General features: G+C 41.2%; 1 protein-coding gene and 1 pseudogene across 1 annotated transcript in view; both read right to left on the bottom strand.

Moving 5' to 3' along the window:
- LOC133645940 (attractin-like) overlaps positions 1–1,725 on the bottom strand; it is a 62,973-nt pseudogene extending 61,248 nt beyond the window's left edge.
- The window catches only part of LOC133646713 (eukaryotic translation initiation factor 2-alpha kinase 3-like), an 82,437-nt gene continuing 59,235 nt past the window's right edge, over positions 306–23,507 (bottom strand). Inside the window, exons 3-18 of the mRNA XM_062042409.1 lie at positions 20,610–20,804; positions 20,398–20,528; positions 17,253–17,514; positions 17,023–17,188; positions 16,826–16,951; positions 14,966–15,088; positions 14,666–14,895; positions 13,266–13,378; positions 12,924–13,046; positions 12,643–12,792; positions 8,594–9,146; positions 8,348–8,521; positions 3,237–3,410; positions 3,074–3,175; positions 2,939–3,001; positions 306–2,018 (exon numbers count right to left, since the gene is read on the bottom strand). Coding sequence (XP_061898393.1) covers positions 1,836–2,018; positions 2,939–3,001; positions 3,074–3,175; positions 3,237–3,410; positions 8,348–8,521; positions 8,594–9,146; positions 12,643–12,792; positions 12,924–13,046; positions 13,266–13,378; positions 14,666–14,895; positions 14,966–15,088; positions 16,826–16,951; positions 17,023–17,188; positions 17,253–17,514; positions 20,398–20,528; positions 20,610–20,804 — 2,868 coding nt within the window. The 3' untranslated portion in view covers positions 306–1,835. The remainder of the gene's footprint in view (positions 2,019–2,938; positions 3,002–3,073; positions 3,176–3,236; positions 3,411–8,347; positions 8,522–8,593; positions 9,147–12,642; positions 12,793–12,923; positions 13,047–13,265; positions 13,379–14,665; positions 14,896–14,965; positions 15,089–16,825; positions 16,952–17,022; positions 17,189–17,252; positions 17,515–20,397; positions 20,529–20,609; positions 20,805–23,507) is intronic.

Genomic DNA, 23,507 nt, shown 5'->3' with positions numbered 1-23,507 from the left:
ACGCTAACATTTTATGTTAGCATCTAAGATCGTTTTATACGTTTTAATGTAATCATCACAGATTTCATTACTTGGCTGTATTTTATAAGTATGCTAGCTGTTCCCCCGTTGCCATGCTAATGTTAGCATGCTAACATCTTATGCTATCATTTCAGATGGTTTTGTACTTTTTAACCTTATAATCATGTATTTGGTTACTTTGCGCCATCTTAGAAGTAAGCTAGCTGTTCCCCTGTTAGTATGCTAATGTTAGGATGCTAATGTTTTATACTAACATTTAAGTTATATTTGGAGGATTATGTAAAAAAAAAAAAAGTTTTATTTCAGGTAAATGAGGAGTTATATCACTGCAGTAAGGTGATATTACAATAAAACATTTGGAATTTTACAACCCAAGAAAATCTTTTTTTTTTCAATAATTAAATCTGTAATTTAGAAAAAATACAGTATAATTATGAGAAAAAAAGCTGCTGTTTTTGGATGGCTGCATTTGTAATATTGTTAGAAAACAGCTGTTTTCTTTTGATGAAGTTGAAATATCACAACAATAAAAGTCATATGGGAATACAGTCAAAAATGTGCAGAAAGAGTGACAATTTAACAAAAGTAAAGTAATAATAATGTGGGAAATACATTTTTTCCTTCTTGATTGGACTTTTTCTTGTGTTTTAGCGTGGCTCTGACACTCCTTGGTATTTTAGGACTGTGGTCTCCAACCTTTTTGTAACTGCGGACCGGTCAACGCTTGAAAATTTGTCCCACGGACCGGGGGGGATGGTATTTTTTTATTCTATTTTTATTTTTTGTCATAAAAAAATACAATCATGTGTGCTTACGGATATATATATATAATGTAGGAACCAAAAATATTAATAACAGAAAGAAACAACCATTTTGTGCGAATGAGTGTGAATGAGTGTAAATGGGGGAGGGAGTTTTTTTTGGGTTGGTGCACTAATTGTAAGTGTATCTTGTGTTTTTTATGTTGAATTAAAAAAAAAAAAAAGTTTATTTTTTTTCTTTTTCTTGTGCGGATCAATCGATCCGCGGCCCGGTGGTTGGGGACCACTGCTTTAGGACAAATACCAGACTGAATTAAAAATAATAATTGTAAAAATAAAAAAATAAAGGAACTTCGCGCAATAAAAAAAATGAATCACAGATTGTCAAATGTATGCCGAGGCAGCAGGGTGTGCCATCACATGAAGCATGAGGGTAGAGTTTATAAACAACATTTGCTGTTTTTGAACTCTCTCTACATTCTCGTGTGCCGTGTTAAACGGCCCTTCCGGCCGCCGCGTGGACACGCTGAGGAGAAGTTGCTATGCAAAGGTGTGCTGGAGAGGTCCTGCTGGACATTCAGAGATGGTCTCCTATTGGCTCCTGTCTTACACTATTTATTTACAGCTTCCTTATGTACACCGAAGAAGAAAGAGGAAGGAGTGATGAAGCACCTGCGATTAAAAAAAGTGTGTGAAAAAGTACTGGCTTGGAGATGCAGAAGCAAAGTTGTCCTCCATGAGCAAGTTTTATACCAGGACATCAGCATCAATCTTGGGATCGCTTTTTGGTGTTACACGTCAGACACATGGGCTGTGCCTGCACCAGACTACGTGGTCAAGCGTCATCATCAGTGAAGGCCTCTCCTCGTGGTGGTCATACCTGAGGTGTAACGTGGCGGGGTGCGTCAAAGGTGGCCTCAATTGGCAGAAAACCAAATTCCATTCATGGGAAACTCTGCTGGCGCACATTGTTCTAACAATATTCACACGTTCTAAAGTGTGAGGAAACTTGCTTATGTGACTCTTGCGGGGGATGATGTCCACCTGAGGGGGTCAGGTGGTCGACCCCGGGCGGGCGGGGCGGCCCATGGACGAGGCGCTGTAGGTGCGGGAGCGCTGCCTGACGGCCAGCCGGCAGGGCAGTTCCAGCTCCTGGAAGAGAGGGGTGCCGGTGATGTCGGCCGCCTCGGGGCGCTCGCCGGGGCTCCGCGACAGCATGGAGCGCACCATGCTCAGCTGGGACGCACAGGAGAGCAGAAGACACGGTCAGGAGCGAGTCACATGTACAGTACGGAGATGTAAAACTAGCACAGAAGAATGCTGGGATAGCAGGGCAAAGGTTCCTCATTACAGATTATCCAATGGGATTATTGTTAATCTCCTTGCCAAGTAAGGAGTTGCATGTTATGAATAACCCCTCCCCCTCCTGCTCAATTTGTACATTCATCTATCTTCTTCCGCTTATCCGGGGTGGGCTCGTGGAGGCAGCAGCCGAAGCAGAGAAGCCCAAACCCTCCTCAGCTACTTCATCCAGCTCCTCCCGGGGGATCCTGAGGCGTTCCCAGGCCAGCCGGAAGACAGTCTCTCCAACGTGTCCTGGGTCTTCCCCGTGGCCTCCTAAACACCTCCCCAGGGAGGCGTTCAGGGGGGAAATCCTGACCAGATGCCACCTCATCTGGCTCCCCTCCATGTGGAGGAGCAGCTCCTTCCGAATTACAGAGACTCACCCTATCTCTAAGGGAGAGCCCTTCCACCCGCTTGTACCCGTGATCTTGTCCTTTCGGTCACAACCCAAAGCTCAGGACCATAGGTGAGGATGGGAACGTATGTCCACCGGTAAATTGAGAGCTTTGCCTTCCGGCTCAGCTCCTTCTTCACCACGACGGATCGAGCCAGAGTCCGCATCACTGCAGACGCCGCACAATACACCCTTCCCTCACTTGTGAAAAAGTACTTGAACTCCTCCACCTGGGGAAGGATCTCGTCCCCAACCCGGAGATGGCACTCCGCCCTTCTCCAGGCGAGAACCATGGACTCATTTTGGATTTGTGTCGTTTTAAAAACTTAATGTGCTCATTTTAACCGGATCACGTCATTACTGAGTGTGCTTGTAGTTCCTGCTCATAGCCACCAAGAGGCATCAGAGGGCCACTCACCTCCTGAACGTTGTTTTTAGAGAAGGTGTCTGGGAAGCGCAGAGCTCTCACCTCAGTCAGCGTCTGGTGAGGAGACAGAAACACGCACTGATCGATCACGTTCCTCCAATGGAGACAGAAGTGATGCCGACTCACCCGCACTCTCTCCATCTGGGTCCTAAATGGGTGGAGCAGCTCAAACAGGATCAGACCCAGGGAGTAAATGTCCACCTTGTGCGAGTACGAGTGTCCGGAGAGCTGTGGGAACAAAGATTTAGGACCGGTTTGGGAAGCGGCGAGCGCGTCTGTGGACCCTCACCTGTTCCGGACTCATGTAGAGCTTGGTGCCCACCTGACCCGTGTGGCGGGTGAGGAGTGGGGCGGGCGTCAGGGCGCTGTGCTCCTGCTCATCCTCCTCCTGCTCCATGGCCGTCACCAGGCCCAGATCTCCAACTTTCACCACGTCGTCCATGGTGAAGAAGATGTTGGAGGGCTGCAGGAGAGAGCTCACACATGAATACACGTCACAGCCAAGGTGCATGGGCATCTATTTGTCTCAGGAACACTGTATTCCCACACTTCGATCACTGCCAATCATTGTTGTCAATGATGACTTTGGACCAGCAGAGGGCGCCATTGATTGGAACTGCCCTAAAGCAAGGGTCTGTGTGAGATGCAGGGCAGCTGCATGAGCAAATTTACAGGAAAATACAAAAACATTTGTAATCTTCACCGCATTTACAAAAAACTGTTGCCATTTCTAGTACTGTCGCCACTTTGCGCTTTGAATTTTGCAGTTTCATAAACACTTTTGTTTTAATTATAATGTGTACATATTTTGGCCTAAATCAAGTCTTAAATTAAGTATATATGTATCAGAACATTAATATTAATATTGGAGTGATCATGTTTTGTATATACAGTATGTGTATATACAGTCGTGGTCAAAAGTTTACATACACTTAAAGTAAAGTAAAGTAAAGTAATAATTTCTACAACTCTTATTTTTTTGTGATAGAGTGATTGGAGCACATATATTCATGAAGTTTGGTGCTTTTATGAATTTATTATGAGTCTACTGAAAATGTGACCAAATCTGCTGGGTCAAAAGTATACATACAGCAATGTTGATATTTGGTTACATGTCCCTTGGCAAGTTTCACTGCAATAAGGTGCTTTTGGTAGCCATCCACAAGCTTCTGGTGGAATTTTTGACCACTCCTCTTGACAAAATTGGTGCAGTTCAGCTAAATGTGTTGGTTTTCTGACATGGACTTGTTTCTTCAGCATTGTCCACACGTTTAAGTCAGGACTTTAGCCGTTCTAAAACCCTAATTCTAGCTGGATTGAGCCATTCCTTTACCACTTTTGACGTGTGTTTGGGGTCATTGTCCTGTTGGAACACCCAACTGCGCCCAAGGCCCAACCTCCGGGCTGATGATTTTAGGTTGTCCTGAAGAATTTGGAGGTAATCCTCCTTTTTCATTGTCCCATTTACTCTCTGTAAAGCACCAGTTCCATTGGCAGCAAAACAGTCCCAGAGCATAATACTACCCTCACCATGCTCGACTGTAGGTATGGTGTTCATGGGATTAAAGGCCTCACCTTTTCTCCTCCAAACATATTGCTTGGTATTGTGGCCAAACAGCTCAATTTTTGATTCATCTGACCACAGAACTTTCCTCCAGAAGGTCTTATCTTTGTCCATGTGATGTCAGATGAAACACACATTTAGCGGTTTGTGTGTGTGTTTATATATATATATGGCCGTATATATATATATATATATATATATATATATATGTATATATATATACATATATATATATACATATATATATATATATATATATATATACATATACACACACACACACACACACACACACACACACACACACACACACACACACACACACACACACACACACACACACACACACACACACACACACACACACACACACACACACACACACACACACACACACACACACACACACACACACACACACACACAAACAGCTAAATGTGTGATTATATACACCAGAGGTGTGGACTCGAGTCACATGACTTGGACCCGAGTCAGACTCGAGTCATGAATTTGATGACTTTAGACTCGACTTGACAAAATGTAAAGAGACTTGCAACTCGACTTAGACTTTAACATCAATGACTTGTGACTTCACTTGGACTTGAGCCTTTTGACTTGACATGACTTGCTACTTTCCCCAAAACCTAAAGCTTAAAAAATTATTTGGGAGCGCTCCGTAGCTTTCATTTTGTACGTGTCTGTCTATCAGCGTGTGTGCTGCGTGTCAGCGTGTGTGCTCTCAGTACAACAGCCAATCAAATTAGATCTACATTGTTTTCATCACACAGGCATTGATCCAATAAAATTGCAGGACAACCAATGAACAAGAGTTGTCAAACAACGCGCCAGTGAGAAAGATTTATACCAAAGTTGGTTTCGTTCGGGTATAAAAACTACGACTTGGTCAACGAATTGCCGTATGCAAATCACGCAGTTCGAATATTACAGACGGAGACGCAACAACTTCCAACTTCGTTCGACATTTGAAGTTGCACAAAGAAGGGTAAGTTTTGAATGTAAGATACCGTTTATTGGCTAAGTAACATGACTTTTATTTGCTGTGTAGTTAAATCAGTGAAGCTGTAAACTCACTGCTAACGTCATAACCATAGACATCTTATATAGGTACGCAGCATCGAGCGCTACTGCCTACTGGCGCAAACGAGACGCGGGGCCGCCATCTTGGAGTGGTGATCCGCTCCACTCAGTGCAATTCATTTGGGAGGAGCAATGAACTGTCAACGCATTTAATTAATTTTACCTCACTGAATACCACTCATTTTCACACGCTTTTTTGTCATACGTGTAGCTATGATAACGGACACATGTTTTATTATTCATAGTTTGCTTAACAGTAATAGAATATTCTTATACGCTATAAGTGACCAGACGTCCGAGATTAAAACTGGGAATATAATCACAGAGAAGGGGGAAAAAAACGGTCAGCTATTTTTAAATTGAAGAAACAATATGATTACGTTATATATACATGCTACATAAACAATGTATGAATACATTAGATATCTATATATCTTATAGACCGTATCTCTGTTGCTGCAGCAGCAGAGAGTTTATTCTGTCGTGACACTTTGTATTGATATTTTGTATTACATTCTTCCCTTAAATGATCATGTTTACAGTGATTGTTATATATGTATTTTTTATGCATGTCGCTTTGGATAAAAGCGTCTGCCAAATACTTAAACATATATAAACACCTGAAAGTCTTTATATCAGCTAAAACCACCAATCTGTTTCACTGGATTCAGAATAAAACCAAATTCTGTTTTACCCAACAATGTTAGCATTTGAATATTGTTACTTGAAGACTTATTCCTGGTTACAATTATACTGTTAAGAAAGTATTGTCTTATATTTTGCCTAAAATGAGAATGCATTATAATCAATGGCGGCTGGTGAATTTTGTTTTAGGTGGGGCAGAAAGTTTGTAAACCAAACCCCTGTAGGGGCGTCATCCACCCCCAGAAGATTTATTTGTGATTTTCACATACAAATATTGAAGATCTTTTCTCCTTCTCAACTCTGTGGTAATGTTATTTTCATAAAATACAACCAATAGTACATTAATGTTAAATCTTACTTGTGAAAAGTAATCCCCCGATTCCTATTTTCAACAGTCCGCTCATTTGAGCAGGAAAACGCTAAACACCAGCCCGACATCTTTGTTTTCTACCTGTCAACTGTCGGTTTAGGCTGCTCGCCGGCTCCTCATCACCACTTCAAGATGCAAATTGCTCGCGTCACAGCAACCAATATTGCGTCTACTTATAAGATGTTTATGGTTATAACGTCATTTCAAACACGGCAATATGTTGCGTCCACTGCAGTTTGCTACCTTATTCATACTTTTTGTCAAGTGATTTTTTAAGCAGGGTTGCATGAGGTACCTACACATAACGTTACGTTAGTCAATGTATCACACACAGTAACGTAACGTTAGACGGCGGTCAGCAGCACCGCATATTTTAGCCACCTACAAAAAGACAAACATAGTCAAATAAAGGTCAGTTAAAATATATACTATATTAAGAATTGTGTACATATTGCATAGGGCCCTGACATCTAAAAAGTACAACTCTATTCATTGTTATGTTCATGTATTTGTTATGTTTTTCATGTGTATGCACACATCAACACACATACAGTATGAGATTAGATCAATGAGATAAGGTAAGAACAGAATAGAAACTGCTGTGGAACTAGTTACAATGCAATATGCCATGGAAATACAATGTTAACACTTTTGTACAAATAAGTACAGTTGCACTTGTTTTTGCAAATGTGTTTATTCTGTAAAGGAATGAGTTAAATGTTTAAAATTGTTTCAACTATTAAAATGACTGGTTAATAGTGCTATTATGAATTGCAATGTCAGTACTATTTTCTTTCCTGCTATTTCAAATGCACTTGTTTTAATAAATAAATACAGCGGTTTAAAAGCATACACAATCTGTGTAAAAATATTAGTCTGTGGTCAAAAGGACTTGAAAGGACTCGAAACTCAAAATGCAGGACTTGTGACTTGACTTGAGACTTTCCAGTCTTGACTTTGGACTTGACTCGGGACTTGCCTGTCTTGACTCGGGACTTGACTCGGGACTTGCCTGTATGACTCGGGACTTGACTCGAGACTTGAGGGCAAAGACTTGAGACTTACTTGTGACTTGCAAAGCAATGACTTGGTCCCACCTCTGATATACACACACACACACACACACACACACACACATACGTAGTGCCTGTTTTTCATGTTAAGTGGAGAGTAAATCTGAGCGTAAAAAGCCTCATCAATAACCCATTTTGAACGTGAGCGATGTCGAACGACTACAACTGGAACACCGCAGTGAGACACTTAATGCTAACAACATAGCCAATGTCAGCACCATCTTTGCCGTGACGATCAAGAAGACAAACCTTTGGCAATACGACCTACAGTACGCCAGCGGTTTCAGTACATCCACGCTCGGTTCAAACAGGATGTGACCAATTATTTCCATGTAGTGATCGTGCTGGAAGCCTGAGGCTACCAGTGAGTCTACTATATTGGCTAAAACTAGTGTAAAGGTGACTATATGGGTGTTATTTCATGTTTAGGGGCTCTGATAACACTAAAAACTGTATTTACATCAGGGCAAGAAAAAACTCAACCCAAAGGGAACAACCAGAAACCTTGGAAGGGGGCCGCACATGTGGGGACCCACCCTTGGTTGACCGGTGCAATGGATGCCGAGTGGATACGCATAGTCCTTTTCGCACATACTACATCGCGCAGCTTTTTTCTTCTTCTATTGACTGTGACTTGGTGGTGTGTTCACCTTGAGGTCCCTGTGCATGAGCCCCTTGCTGTGCAGGAAGTCGACAGCCTCAGCGATCTGGAGGAAGATGTCCAGGCACTGGTTGTGCTCCCTCTGCTCAGGGAGGCAGCGCTGAGCCATCCAGTCCTTCAAGTTCTCCTTGCGGCACAGCTGCATCTGGATGTAAAGGTAGACCTGGAGACGGGAACCCTCCAGTTTAGCGTATTTCCCAAAACCAAGCCATCGGTGAGAAAATGGCGGACTAACCTTAGGAGAAGGTTGTGCTCGTTGGCTCAGAGGAGACGGCGGAAGCGCCAACACAAGCGAGGTGGGCCGAGGAGGCGAGGAAGAGGAGGGGTGGGAGTTTTCCGTCTGTCTGGTGTGTGAGGAAGAGGAACCGTACTTCCCCGCGGTAGCCGGGTCTGGATCTGCGGCATCGGAGGCCGAGTCGGTTTCCGCGTCCGCATCCCGGTCGCATCCCGAATCCTCGAAGACGATGTCAAAAGAGGAAGAGGTGCAATCGCTGGGGCGGCGCGGGGAGCACAGCTCAAAGGAGTCAGGCGTCTCCAAGGCCTCCGGGTCGGCCTGGCTGTCCCGCTCGGACATCAGGCTGTCGTGGCCCAGCAGGGGGTGGAAGGACAGGTCTCCGTTCATGCTGAAGCCTCTAGAGCTGCCAGAGAGAAGCGGATGATGCCCGTTGACGGACGGCTCCAGAACGCCTCCTTCCGACCCGCTGGTGGGCGACACGGAACTGGACACTGGCACTTTGACTGAAAGCGCCTCCATGTGGTCAAGGAAGCTCATTGGCCAGTCAGTGGCACTAAAAGAGTAAAAAAAGTGATGCGCTCAATGAAGAACTCACACCTTGTTGGATGAGCAGCAGACATTTCCAGTATACAATGCTTTTTGCCACATAGTACAGAATGGTGACTCAGTGTTTGTACTTTTTTGTTTTCACGGAGTACGATATAGAAGAATTATTGGAGCAAAACACTTTGCAATAGTGTATATCAATCTGTGTGTGTGTGTGTGTAATAAGATTCATGTGTCCATGTTCTAGTGTGTGTGTCTGTGTAGATGTGTGTGTAAAAACAATCTGTCCGTTTTGTGATCTGTGTGTCTATTTTTAGATATGTGTGTGTAAAAAAATGTGTCCGTTTTGAGATCGGTGTGTCTGTTTTTATATTTATGTGTTTGTAAAAAAAAAAAAAAAAATCTGTCCGTTTTGTGATGTGTCTGTTTTTAGATTTGTATGTATGTGTAAAAAAAAAATCTGTCCATTTTGCCATGTGTCTGTTTTTAGATGTGTGTGGAAAAAAATTTGTCTGTTTTGCGATCTGTGTGTCTGTTTTTAGATTAGTGTGTGTATGTGTGTGTTTGTAAAAAAATCTGTGTCTGTTAAACTCTTTGTGACGCAGGAACCCTCATTTAGTTTTGTTTTCTTTTTAATACGACTTTGGCCACACTTCTGCCGTGGCAGATCTGTGGGTGCGTGCAGCAATCTGTACATGTTGAACATTTTTGTGTGTCACTTTACCTTCCTTTGTTTATACTTACCACTAGTCGGTGTCTAGCACTTATTGATGCTAACGAAGCTGAAGTTAGCTTCCGATTTGAATGGCGAGAGATACTGTCAATTGAATAATTTTGTCACTACTGCAGTCTAAAATCATAATAAAACAACCATGTTTTAACTTGTTGATAAGGCAATATTTCTATTCTATATTTTGAATATATTATTCTATCAATAATACCCAGATCACATGTTTTTTTTCATGCAGTGACTGTTATTAGTTTGACACATTTCAGTTATACAATGCTGAAAATGCATTCCAGAGCAACTGTATTAAAAAACAAACAAAAAAAACCCTTCATTTCAAACAAACTAAAGGTTTGACAAAATCACAAATTGTGTTTTTTTTATCTTCAATGTCTGTGGGATAATCTAGATAAACCTGAGTATTAGCTACAAGTTTTAGAAGCTGAGTTATAAGAAGATCAAGCAAGTAGCACTATTACTAAGTGCAAAACAAGAAATACAAACTACGAACATAATACAACAATCACTTACTAAAGCACTATTTTGGCTTGCAGACTATTGCTAGTCTTGCACCATGGTTTCACTCTCTCTCTTGTCGATAGCGCCTTTTTAAGATGGTGAAGTCTGGGGATCAACAACATTAAAGATGTATAACATTGACAACAACTTTGTGATAAATCTTCCCTCCTTAATCAACACTTTTTTTTAGATATCTAGAGATCCGCAGTTTTGTTCGTAATACTTTTCCCAGGTTTCCAAACTTACCGACTGACACGTTTTATACGCTTTTTTGACACCACTTCCGACTTTTAAAGAATCAATTACACTTATTCAAAATCAAAGTTTAATTCAATACAATTCAATCAGGAGTGACCCTATCTGAGGAGAGCTGGACAGAGATGTTAAGTATAGTTCATAAGTCATCTATTTGTGCTAGACACAGCCCTATTCAATGCAAGCTAATACATAGTCCCTATTATACCAGGATCTGGCGGGCTAAATTGTATGACGGAATATCGGTATCAACAGTCTCCAGCTAACTTAATACATAAGTTTTTGCTTTTTCTATCCATGTGCAGTTATTGGACTAAAATCTTTAATACTTTATCTTTGGTAATTGGCGACAAGATTGAACTTAATCCTCGAAGCGGACTATTTGGGATGGCCCCTCTGTCATCTTCTCTTAGCAAATCCAAAAAGAACTTGGTAGCATTCACTACTTAGTTGGCCAGAAGACTCATTGTGCTAAATTGGAAGGCAACGTCTCCCTGCCACACCCGCTGGATTAGAGATATTCTTTATTTCCTTAAATTGGAGAAAATTAGGCAATGAACAAAAGTAAAAAAAACAAAAAACAATCACTTACTGTACAATGTCTGCTCTCACTGGGATGCCGACTGATAGTATGTGTATATATTCCCGTTTAAATGAAGAATTACCGTAATCATAACCCTTGCGCAGGTTAAAAAAATTAAAGAAAAAAAGGTAGGAGCAAATGAGTCTTTTCGTGTCTTTCTCGCGATCTAAGTTGAATGTTAAAGTCGACCAACTTCTTAGTTTATGGCCACAATCTTCTTCAATACAAGTGAGAGGCATGATTCAAAATCTAGAATGACCAACTTAGAGGCAGTGCAGCAGCTCTTCGGTTCACTATGTCGATAGCTGCTTAAGCTAGTTAGCTCTCTGTGATCACACCGTCGCTAAAAGTAGCTCCTTGGCGTTAGCGCTTATAATAGCAAAGTCGCTAATACTTGGTTACATTTGGGTAATGACATGTGAATGGAGTATTGTTGGCAGTTTTTGGATGTTTTTAGAGGGTTTTATGAGCGCCATAGATGCTTCCCATTATTTTCTTTGTTAGCCACCTCGTACTTGCCATATGTTACAAATTAAAATGCATAAAGGAAAGAAAGATATATGTGTTCTTGTCTTACATACGGATTGTGAATGACAGGCAAAATTCCAAAAAAGGGCAGTTGCCCTTTAAATACAGTGGTTTTTAAACTGGACCTGAACTAATGTGGTCTACATGGTAAAAAAAAAAGGTTTTCATGTGACTTTATTTTATCTTCACAAATAGATGAAAGGTATCAGAAACCGTAATCTTTGTTAATATGGATTGTTGTGTATTTATATTTTGTTACATTGTTGTAGTGAATTGATATTTTATACTACAGTAGTGAGAAAGTTATTCAATGATCATGAAAACTATCAGTCTTTGGAAGGCAACAGCGCCTCCTTGCCACACCCGCTGGATTAAAGATGTTATTTATTTTTTCAAACTGGAGAAGATGAGGCTGACATTGAACGGTTGTTCTGCAAAGTTTCAAGAACTGTGTGGTGCTTTTCTGATCTCCAATTTAGCCCTTATTGAAACAATTAAAATGCAGGTTGTTGATTAGCCTTTTGTTTGCTTGTTAGTTGTTGTATCTATCTGGGGCCATTCAGTCTGTGGTTTTATTTTGACATCTGCTGGGATTTTCTAATTTAATTTACATATATGTATGGATTTATGTATGTATGTATGTATATATGGATGTATGTATTTATCTAATTTTATTTTTTTGTTACATGTTGGGGGGGAACACAGCATTTGATGTATTTTTGACTATTCCTGTCAATTGTATGTGTCTAAAAACCCCAATAAAGAAAAAAAATCGCAGACACTTTCTACATGGTGTCTTATTGAAAATATTACTTTGGTTTGTGGAAAAGATGACTGACAAAATCCGATGTGGTGTACTTTCATTTCAAAGGTTGAAGAGGTCTGACTCACCTGGCGTCTTTCAGCCACCTTTGGTCCAGCTCCTCCTGCCAGCCCTCAGGGGGGCTTTCCTGCCAGGCGTTGAAGTAGCGGATGATCCCAGGATGCTCCAACTTGGCCAGCGCCTTCACCTCTCGCATCACCTTCTCACGGGCGAGCTCCCTGAAAGAACCAAGACCAAATGAGTTAGTCAGAGGTTTCTAACCATAATCACAGCAAGTCAAATCTTAACAAGTTGAAATGAGCTTGAAGGACTTTTTTACAGAAAACAACAAAGATGTGAGAGGCACCACCATTTGGGCAGACGGATCCGTTTGATGGCGTAGTTGCAGTCGTCCACTTTGTTGCGAGCTTCAAACACGACACCGAATCCCCCGCGGCCGAGACACTGCACTGGCTCAAAGTCAGTCAGGTACCTGCAGAGACCCCGGACACACGTCACACACACACCCACACTCGACGGATCTAAAAAACATCTGGAGGTCAACGATGAGATGATAAATTATGGGCACTAATCATTTTTGAGATGACAGCGCTGACAGTGACCTCATGGCCAGCGGGTAGGGCGGGCCTATTCTCAGCCCAGTTAGCCAATCACGGTGGCGTGGAATAGAGGGTCACAGCGGAGGACGTACCTGGACACGTATTCGCTGGAACGCGTCTCCACGGCGACCGGCTCTTTTGCTTCCACAACCTCAAGGTCAAACTTGCTGTCTGTCTGGCACTGCGTCTCGGACTCTTTTCGTTGCTTGGGAGACAAAGAAGGACAGAACTTACAGATAGCAAATATGAACTTATTTGGGCTAGTTTGCAAAACTTCTAAAATATTTTGTGTGTGTGTCCACAACGTAGAAACAATTGTTTTTGCTTCTCTTACTAATGGATTTGTTTTATTGTGTTGACTTTATACATAGACATAAGGACTAGCTCTACTTGGATTTGATATCAGTTCGCATGATTCCTCCGTTGCCATTGTTATGTAGGGCTGGGCCGATAAAACAATATGAATTAAAAACGCGTCCGATAAAACGTTCAATATATATTTTTTGGGTCGGAAGAAACCGGAAAGAATTAAGCAAGGTTGGTTGCATGAAGAAAGGCACTCGCGGTCTGGTAATCTAGCTACACAGGAAGTGATCAGTGAGCAATGGGAGGGACACGCTAAACAGCCAATCGCGTAACAGTATCAACTATCAAGTTTAGTTGTCTCGCTGTTGATTCTCTGCATGGCATGAGAAGAGAAAGTAAAAATTAGTGCTGCAGAGAGTGAAGAAATTGTCACCTCTACAGTATTTCTTCAAACGGACCGTAGTCCTTCGCCGCACTCGTCCTCTCTTGTCAACCCTCGTCTGTTCTCTATTCGGATGTACGGAAACAACAAGTAGGAACTAAAGTCCAGGACTGTACAACTACATTAAATAACACAATACAACAAATCTGCTACTTTAAAATAATAATTTGAGCCAATAATATTTTAATAACAATTACTGCATAACATAAATAAATATCCATACTTAAGTAAAAATAACACCAATTAAATGTTACAGACCACACGACTTCCAGGCGGTAACCTGCAAAAAATAGTTCTTCTCAGGTTTCTCTGTTTACATTTTCACACTATTTTGTTACACTTTATTAAGCATTTCTTACATATTCTTTATTTTTGCACATTCATTTAAAGAAGTTATTGTTAAGTGTTTATTGGGATTTTAGATTTTTGTTTACATTGTTTATTTTCTACCTTGATAGCTGAGGGGATTATAATCAAAGGAAGGTTACATAAATATTAACATTTATTATATTTTAGCCCCGGTCCATATTTGCCATAGATCATAAAAATATCAATAACTACCAATATCAAGCAATATAAAAAACTCATATCGTGATAGTTTTCAGCCATATGGCCCAGCCCTATGGTTACCTTTGTGCTGAAATTTTACATAAATAGTTGTCTTCACTTATTGGCTATGTTTTATATCGAATAATGCAAATAATGTAGACTCCAGATATTTGTGTGTGTGTGAGTGTCACTTACCCGCACGAATGTCACGGGGGCTGGCGGGTGGAAAAACTTCTGTACGATGTAGGTGGTGGCGGCGATGCAGAAGACGATGGTGCCGAGGATCTCCTTCCACCATGGAAGCAGCAGCACGGGGTCTTTCTTTCTGCCGTTCACGGCCCGCGACCCGCTTCTTTTAATCACGCTCACGGCGCTGTCCCGCTTCCCCCGGTAGCGCTTGCCGTATGGGTAGTGGTAACCGTTGTCTGGCGTGGAGGGAGACATGAATTATTTCTTTCAATCGCAGTCAAGTCGGGCGACCTTCCAGAGTCTCACCATAAGGATACTGCAGGATCGACAGGGCTCCGTTGCTGTACTCATCGTAGGAGAATTTGTCATTGTTCAGACACTTGTCGAACTCATCAGAGCCCACTAAGGCTGGAGTGCGAGACGGGGAATCTGCATCAACAACGAGATGAAAATCAAGTTGTTTTCATGGCGGACACACAGATCAATCATTTTTTCAACTTATCTGAAAGACATTGCCCGAATTATCCTGACTTGGGGTGTGACGGTACGCCATAATCACCGTTTAGCACACACCGCAATTTTAAGTAGAGGTGCAGGGTAATCTTTTTTCAAGCTGATACTGATACAGATAACTTCCTGCCTCTCAAGACCGATACGGATAACTTTATGTCCTGTGTTTTTCAAACTATAAGGCGCACTTAAAATCCTTTCATTTTCTCAAAAATCGACAGTGCGCCTTATAACCTGGTGCGCCTAATGGACGGAATAATTCTGGTTGTGCTAACCGACCTGAGTGTGACCAGTAGGTGGCAGTCACACATAAGAGATACGTGTGGACTGCAAGATGACGCCAGTAAATAAAACCAAATCATTAAATGTTCCATTGAAAATAAAGAACATTACACACAGCGCTCAAAAATCTGTCAACATGTTTCAGTACGACTTTGGTAAGCTAAGAAGCATCACCGCTTGATGGATTGTCGGAGCATTACGGCTACCATAGTCAGACGTACTGTGCTTCAACATATGGTATTATTATGGTGTGTGCATCTTTTAAGAGTCCTATTATCTGGTGTTTTGTTTCGCAATATTATGCAAAACCAACTTTTCTTACCTGCTGATGTGTATTTGGGATCTGCATAAGTCCTGAAAACCTGCGCGCATTAGCCATTGTAGTGCGTGTCGATGCCGTAGTCGATAAGCTTCTTCTTGTTGTGGGACATTCATCCTCCGCTGTTGCCATTACTAATATAAAGTAGCATACAGTTGTAACTTATATCTGTCAGTAGACTCGCTATGGAAGCGCTAAAAACTACCGGTGTAGTGGGTTTACATAATTCCCCCACGGAACTTTAATTATTAGAGCGTTGCGGTCGGATGATTTTTCACGAGACACATTTCCGGCGTTGTTGTTCCACTAGTGAGCCACGGATGAGAAGATGCTGCGCCGTTATTGATTTAAGTAAAGTCTGAATGTCATTAAAACATTAGCTCCACATTTTGACACTTCTTCAACTCCCGTCCTTGCACGGTACACCGCTACAACAAAGGTGACGTGGAGAAGACGCTGTCAAAGGTGAACCACATAAATAAGACCGCCCACAAAACGGCGAATCCTGAAGCGACTGTCAGAAAGCGACTTTAAGATGATCTGTAAAACATAATCTATGCAACATTTGGACCAAATAACCACCATTAAATGTTATGTAGACCACAAGGAAGGGTTTTACATTTAGAAAAAAATCCTAAAATAACCCATTTAATGTGCTTTATTATCCGGGGCGTCATTTGTATGAAAATAGACCTGAATGGACTCGCTCATCGGCAGTGCGCCTTATAATCCGGTGCGCCCTATGGTCTGAAAAATAGGGTATGTTGTTTTTTGAATTTAGGTTTTTTATGTTTGTGCAAACCTTTCTCAGATCAGCATCTTTAGCAGCAGGCTGTCAAAACACCATTGTAACAATGCTAGCGTTTCAGGTGGCTGATAAGGTTTGATGTGTTGAAGCGCAATGTTTTTTGTTTATTTACAGTGAGCTCAGGGAAAGGTTACGACAGGCCGATTACAAATTTCTTATGGGATTTACAAGTGAAACTAAATAAATAAATCGTGCAAAGGTTAATTTGTCCGTCTGAGTAGAACTAGGTCACTGCTTGTCAACTTACGGATAAGAGGCTTCCATTTGACGATGGGAAGCGGAATGATATCTTTCTCAGACCCGATGGCTTTGGAGGGGAACTTTTCAGCGATCCTGACAGAGGACTGGAGGTAGAGTTGTCCCTGGAACATCCCTGAAGAAGCACCACAGCCGCTCGTATGACAGACGACAAGCGCTGGGGATAAACAGCGCGCAATCACCTACCCAGGTAAACGCTGGACGCTGAAGCATCTTTGGAATTGTCCTGATTGTTGTCATCCTCCTCTTCGTCACTTTCTGACTGGTTGCTGTAGGCGGTGTCATCAAACAGACTTATTGGTGTGACTTTCCCTCCTCCCACCAGCCAGGCCGAGGCAATGGGTGTGCAGAACTATAAAAAAGGATCCGCATTAGTCTTCAGCGCTCCGTTTTTTCATATTCTACAGTCTGATCACCTGATGCTCCCACACCAGCTGTCCGTCAGACTCTGTGCTGAAGGCCATGACCTTCCAATTAGGAACAGACACTTTGATGACCATGTCCAGGTTGTGGTTTTTCTTGTGCTCCGTCCGCTCCTTTTTTTTGGACTCCTCAATGATAACTCGCTGGTGTCCCCGCCAGGAGTCGCCCTTGGCAACTTCTCCCTCCAGGAAGCTGATAGTGGACTTGGTCTGTGGAATCAGCTTCAGCTCAAAGTTTCCAACACTGAAGTTCCACCTGGTGGGACAGCACCGTGATCAGTGGGGGCGTAAGTCCAGTATGGGGGTCATTTGTTAATAAAACAAACATTAAATACGGCCTACTTCACAACATTACAAAGGAGTACTAGGCCCACAATGAAGAGAAAACTCTCACACTATTAACTAGATCCACTCGACGTCCATTGCACCGGTTGCCCAGGGGGAGGGGGGTCCCCTCCAAGGTTTCTCATTGTATCCCATTGGGTTGAGTTTTTTCTTGCCCTGATGTGGGATCTGAGCCGAGGATGTCATTGTGGGTTGTGCAGCCCTTTGAGACACTCGTGATTTAGGGCTATATAAATAAACTCTGATTGATTGACTTTGAGAAAACAAGAACATAAAGATAATGATGGTTCTAGCCTTCATTTAGATATTCAAAAACAATCAAAATAAAATGACAAATTAAACAATGGGGGGAAAAATAATCAACAATTTGAATTGCCTTTAATTAACTTTCAAAAATAAACATTAGCCTGGAATTAATAGGGTTATATTTTAGCTTGTAGTTGAAAAAACAGTTTAAAAGATATCCATCATTTATTATATTTACAAATTAATAAATAAATCACTGCCTATTCAGTACCATTTAGCATTTGAATGACGAGGAAATATATATCATATCAATATACAAAATAACATTTTAGATGAAATAACAAATTAAAGATATTATACTTACTGTACAGTACTGTATTAGTCAACAACTGTAAATTCCAGGCTATATGTCGCTACTTTCTCCTACGTTTTGAACCCTGCGGCTTATAAAACGGTACGGCTAATTTATGGATTTTTATTTGCTGATGACCAATGCAATAGTTGTCAAAACAAACCAACCCAAAAAACAAGCAAACACACTGATATGGTGTGTTATTGTTTGTGCTATTGTGCCATCTTTTGGATGAGTTCGTTCACTGACGGTGCTGCAGTGTCCTTCCATTTCGTCCTTTTAACCGGAAGAAGAATTGCCATTCAGGCTTCTAGCCATCCATAGCGTTTATACCATGTGTGATGTCTGTAGGAGTGTTTTCATGCATAATTGTAAGTGCTATTGTAATGTAATGAAGCTAACGCCGTTAGCATGAGCTAATATGCCAACGCGTTTACGAGTGTCTGTGTTAAGAGATGTCCGATAATGGCTTTTTTGCCGATATCCGATATTCCGATATTGTCCAACTCTTAATTACCGATTCCGATATCAACCGATACCGATATATACCGTCGTGGAATTAACACATTATTATGCCTAATTTTGTTGTGATGCCCCGCTGGATGCATTAAACAATGTAACAAGGTTTTCCAAAATAAATCAATTCAAGTTATGGAAAAAAATGCCAACATGGCACTGCCATATTTATTATTGAAGTCACAAAGTACATTATTTTTTCTTCATGCCTCAAAACAGCAGCTTGGAATTTGGGACATGCTCTCCCTGAGAGAGCACGAGGAGGTTGAGGGGGCAGGGTTGTGGTGGGGGACGGGGGGGTGTTTTAGGGTGTAGCGGGGGTGTATAATATAGCGTCCCGGAAGAGTTAGTGCAGCAAGGGGTTCTGGGTATTTGTTCTGCTGTGTTTATGTTGTGTTACTGTGCGGATGTTCTCCCAAAATGTGTTTGTCATTCTTGTTTGGTGTGGGTTCACAGTGTGGCGCATATTTATGACAGTGTTAAAGTTGTTTATACGGCCACCCTCAGTGTGACCTGTATGGCTGTTGACCAAGTATGACTTGCATTCCCTTGTGTGTGTGAAAAGCCGTAGATATTATGTGACTGGGCCGGCACGCAAAGGCAGTGCCTTTAAGGTGTATTTGCGCTCAGTACTTCTCCCTACGTCCGTGTACACAGCGGCGTTTTAAAAAGTCATAAATTTTACTTTTTGAAACCGATACCGATAATTTTGAAACCAATGGTTACATTTTAAAGCATTTATCGCCCGATAATATCGGCAGTCCGATATTATCGGACATCTCTAGTCTGTCTTAGTATTATTAACTTACAATGGCATTCTTTTTGTATTGTTTCAGTTACATAGATTCAGTAAATTCACAAAGACGTCACCGTGGAGTTACTGAGTCTGTTTAGCTCAGTGATGTCAAAGTCAAGGCCTGAATTATCTATGGCCCCCGGGATGGTATTTAATTAGTATTAGAACCAGCCCGCAGGCCACTTTGAAGGAAGTTTGTTTTGGTCTGTGAGCCTGTTGAAAAATGTTTTCACTTGAAATTAGTGACAGAGCCATACAAAAATGTTGGATTATTCATTTAATCATTAAATAAAATACAGTACACTGTGTTAGGTCTTGGTTTAATAGGTTATGTGCAATCATTTTAATATGTTTTAATAAACATTAAACCAGTTTGGCCCTCTGCTTGGAGCACATTTGTTTTTTTGGCCCTCTGATGTATTTGACTTTAACATCCCTGGTTTAGCTGATTGGAGAGCTAGCTTCCGCAGGTAGTGGGTCCATGACGATGACTTCGGTTTAGTGTGATAAACTGTTCTAAAGGCACCGTTTGGAAACAATTAAGGTATGTAAATAAATATTTCGAGAATCTTTCTGTGTAAATAACTCATTTCACAACTTACATACATATATTTTCAATTTAGTGGGTGCGCTCTATAGTCCAGGAAATACGGTATATTTAACTGTTTAGCATATATTGACCTACATTGGATTGGTGTTAGCTTGTATTAATGAACACAAATGTGAAAATCAAAGTGGCCCCATGCATCCTTACTGTATAATATTAATATAATCATATTTATTGAACCCATTTAAGCCATCCTCCTGTATGTAGTCGTTGGTATATTTAAATGGACAAGAATTCCTAAATATTTTTCAAAATGAAAACGCAAGCTCAAACTCACTTCTCCATTCCTGAGCGGGGCCTGATGGCCCGGACAGTCTTTTGAGTCCTCTGCAGCAAGAGCACGTCTTCGCCTTCCACCTCGTCTTCGCACCAGCGGCTGCAGCCCACCGCAGAGCAGATGTACCGCAGCTGAGGAACACAGCTGGAGGTTAGTCTACCAACAAGTGACGGAAATAGTTCCGAACTTTAAAAAGCCATCAAGAAACTGACCTTGCCGCTGTAGGTCCCTAGACCGTAAGTAGTGAGGGACTTTCCCCCGACCAGGACAGTGTCGTCTCCGATGCGGTACGAGGACTCCAGCAGGGACTCTACGCTGAAAGGCACTGCCTCCATACTCTCCCTGTCACGGTTCCACTGGAACAAGGCGCCATCCAGCGACGGGATGACCATCTTATTGCCAAACACCTGTGGAGACAAACACCTTGTTTTGTCGTAAACACAATTTCTCCGTCCTTTATATGGACCAGAGTGTAAGGTTGTCTGCCTTTATTAGGCGTATTACCTCACTTTGTGCACCAATATTGTTATGAGATTAAACTACCATGTCTCAATTTGGAACACTGTGTTTCACATGGAATATTTCCAACAGTACACTTCAATAAGTATACTGAGCAGGGTTTACCTAGATTGCCAAAATACCTGTGGGGTTAGGGGCGTGGTCACCATGACATCATCGTTCAATTTGCTATGATTTTCTTTAAAAAGGCTAAAGAAAACATACATTCAAACACAAATCGGTGTCTTAATTAGTATTCACATATATTTTTCATGTTATATCCCTTTGCTTTATTTTCAATTGATGCAATGTACTTTGTTGAGGATTTTTCAAGTGTCTTCAGATTTTTTTCAATTTTTTCTGTATTAAAAATGAATCTTGTATCTTTTTCTGGTGTTATTATAGACTGTACTCGTGCTTAGAGACTCTACTTCTGTCCCGAGCTGCAGCGAGCATGACGTCACTGTCCTCTTGTACCGGTATAGCTCGGTTGGTAGAGCGGCCGTGCCAGCAACTTAAGGGTTGCAGGTTCGATCCCCGCTTCTGCCATCCTAGTCACTGCTGTTGTGTCCTTGGGCAAGATACTTTACCCACCTGCTCCCAGTGCCACCCACACTGGTTTAAATGTAACTTAGATATTGGGTTTCACAATGTAAAGCGCTTTGAGTCACTTGAGAAAAAGCGCTATATAAATGTAATTCACTTCACACTTCACTTCACTCTTAAAGCACCAGTAGAGTGGAAAAACAAGTTGCCTTTACATTGAAGCAATTATCATCTATATCTGATGTATGACACCGAAAGACTTACAAAGTTTGCGAGTAAATAGATATGATCAAAATAGTATCAATCACACAGAGATGCCCGAGCCATTTTGAGAGATAATGAGCTAGCCAGACACGTGATCGTGTGACGTAGAGGAACTGCAGATCACTTCCCCACCAACAACAATGAAAATCATGCAGACTATGTGGGAGCTAACAATGATTACTTTGAGAAAAATTATGAACCAGAACCTTATGTTGATGATCCTGAATATAAGTAGGATGAGCTACAAGTTTTAGAAGCTCTGCTAAACAGATCCAGCTTTAGTGAAACACTAAGTGTCATGTAGCAGTGTGGCTGAGTGCTAAACAACAACTATAATATAAACAAACGATGACGACTGATAGGACGTTAACATCTTTCCGTTCAAATGAAGAATCCATTTTAATCCAGACGAAGGGTTAAAAAAGTTGCTGCTGACAGTCACACTGTCTTCAGTTGTGTGTGTTTGTCTCCATCTCCAGGTTCAAGCTGAATGTCACAGATGAACAACTTCTAGATTCATGGCTAAATCCTCCTAATATCCAGACGAGAGTAAGGCTGAAACGACGCGTCGACATAGTCGACGTCATCGGTTACGTAAATACGTCGACGCCGTTTTTGTGCGTCGACGCGTCGCATATTTACGTCACACTACCGTCATGGCGAAGCGCAAAGCAGACGATCAAAGCAGACGATGCGAGCGAGGGGGAAAAAATCACACCAAAAGTCGTCAAAAGTGTGGGAGTATTTCAATACACAGCCTAATAATGTTATTGTATGCACACTGTGTCGAGCGTAAATGGCCTATCATAGCAGCACAACGGCTATGAACAAACATTTGAAAAGAAAACCATCAACCATCAACTAGTCAATCGTCCGCATGAGCATACGTTGTCATCATTACACAAAAACATGAATGTGTCATTTGTATCTGCTAGGGGTGTAACGGTACGTGTTTTGTATTGAACCGTTTCGGTACGGGGCTTTCGGTTTAAGCAATACTTTCACTTTTGTTGAAATGTTTACACTGTTGTTACAGAATATTTCGTTTTACACTTTTTTGTATTGGATGTTTATCTTTATTTTTGCACATTTTAAAGCAAAATAAGCAATACTTTTACTTTTGAAATGCTTATACTATTGCAGAATATTAAGATTTGCACTGGATGTTGACTTTTATATTTGCACATTAAAAGGCAAATAAGGTACTTTTAATTTTGTTAAAGGTTAAAAGTTTTAAATGTTTACATTGTTACAGAATATTTAGTCATGTTGTTGTCAATGTTGACTGAGTGGCCATACTTCTTTTTTTTTGTAAATAAAAGCCATGCCTTTTGAAAAAACTGGCCTTCATTTATTTTTTCATCTTCATTTTGAATAAAAAAATAATCGGTAAAAGGAAAAATAATCTATAGATGAATCGAAAAAAATAATCTATAGATTAACCGAAAAAAATAATCTATAGATTAATCGATAGAAAAATAATCATTAGCTGCAGCCTTAGACGAGAGTCATGATTTATAATTTAGAATAACGTTGACAAGTCAAACGCGATGCAGTGGTAGCAGAAGCAGCACACCGGCTCACTATGCAGCCAGCCAGTGCTTCTTTACAGTTTTACGGCAGTTTGCATCCATATATGTTGCATTACTGTCATCTTCAGTTTCATTTTATAATTACATTAAAGTCTCTCTTTGAGTCATTTGCAGCATAAACTATAGTTAGCTCTCGGTTATCAATTATAAAAATAGTTTGTCTGCGTTAACACTAATAATAACAATATTATTAATATTTGGTGAACATTC

The sequence above is a fragment of the Entelurus aequoreus genome, linkage group LG03 (genome assembly GCF_033978785.1).
Source record: "Entelurus aequoreus isolate RoL-2023_Sb linkage group LG03, RoL_Eaeq_v1.1, whole genome shotgun sequence".
Classification (NCBI taxonomy): Eukaryota; Metazoa; Chordata; class Actinopteri; order Syngnathiformes; family Syngnathidae; genus Entelurus; species Entelurus aequoreus.
This window is presented reverse-complemented; position numbering and strand designations above follow the sequence as displayed.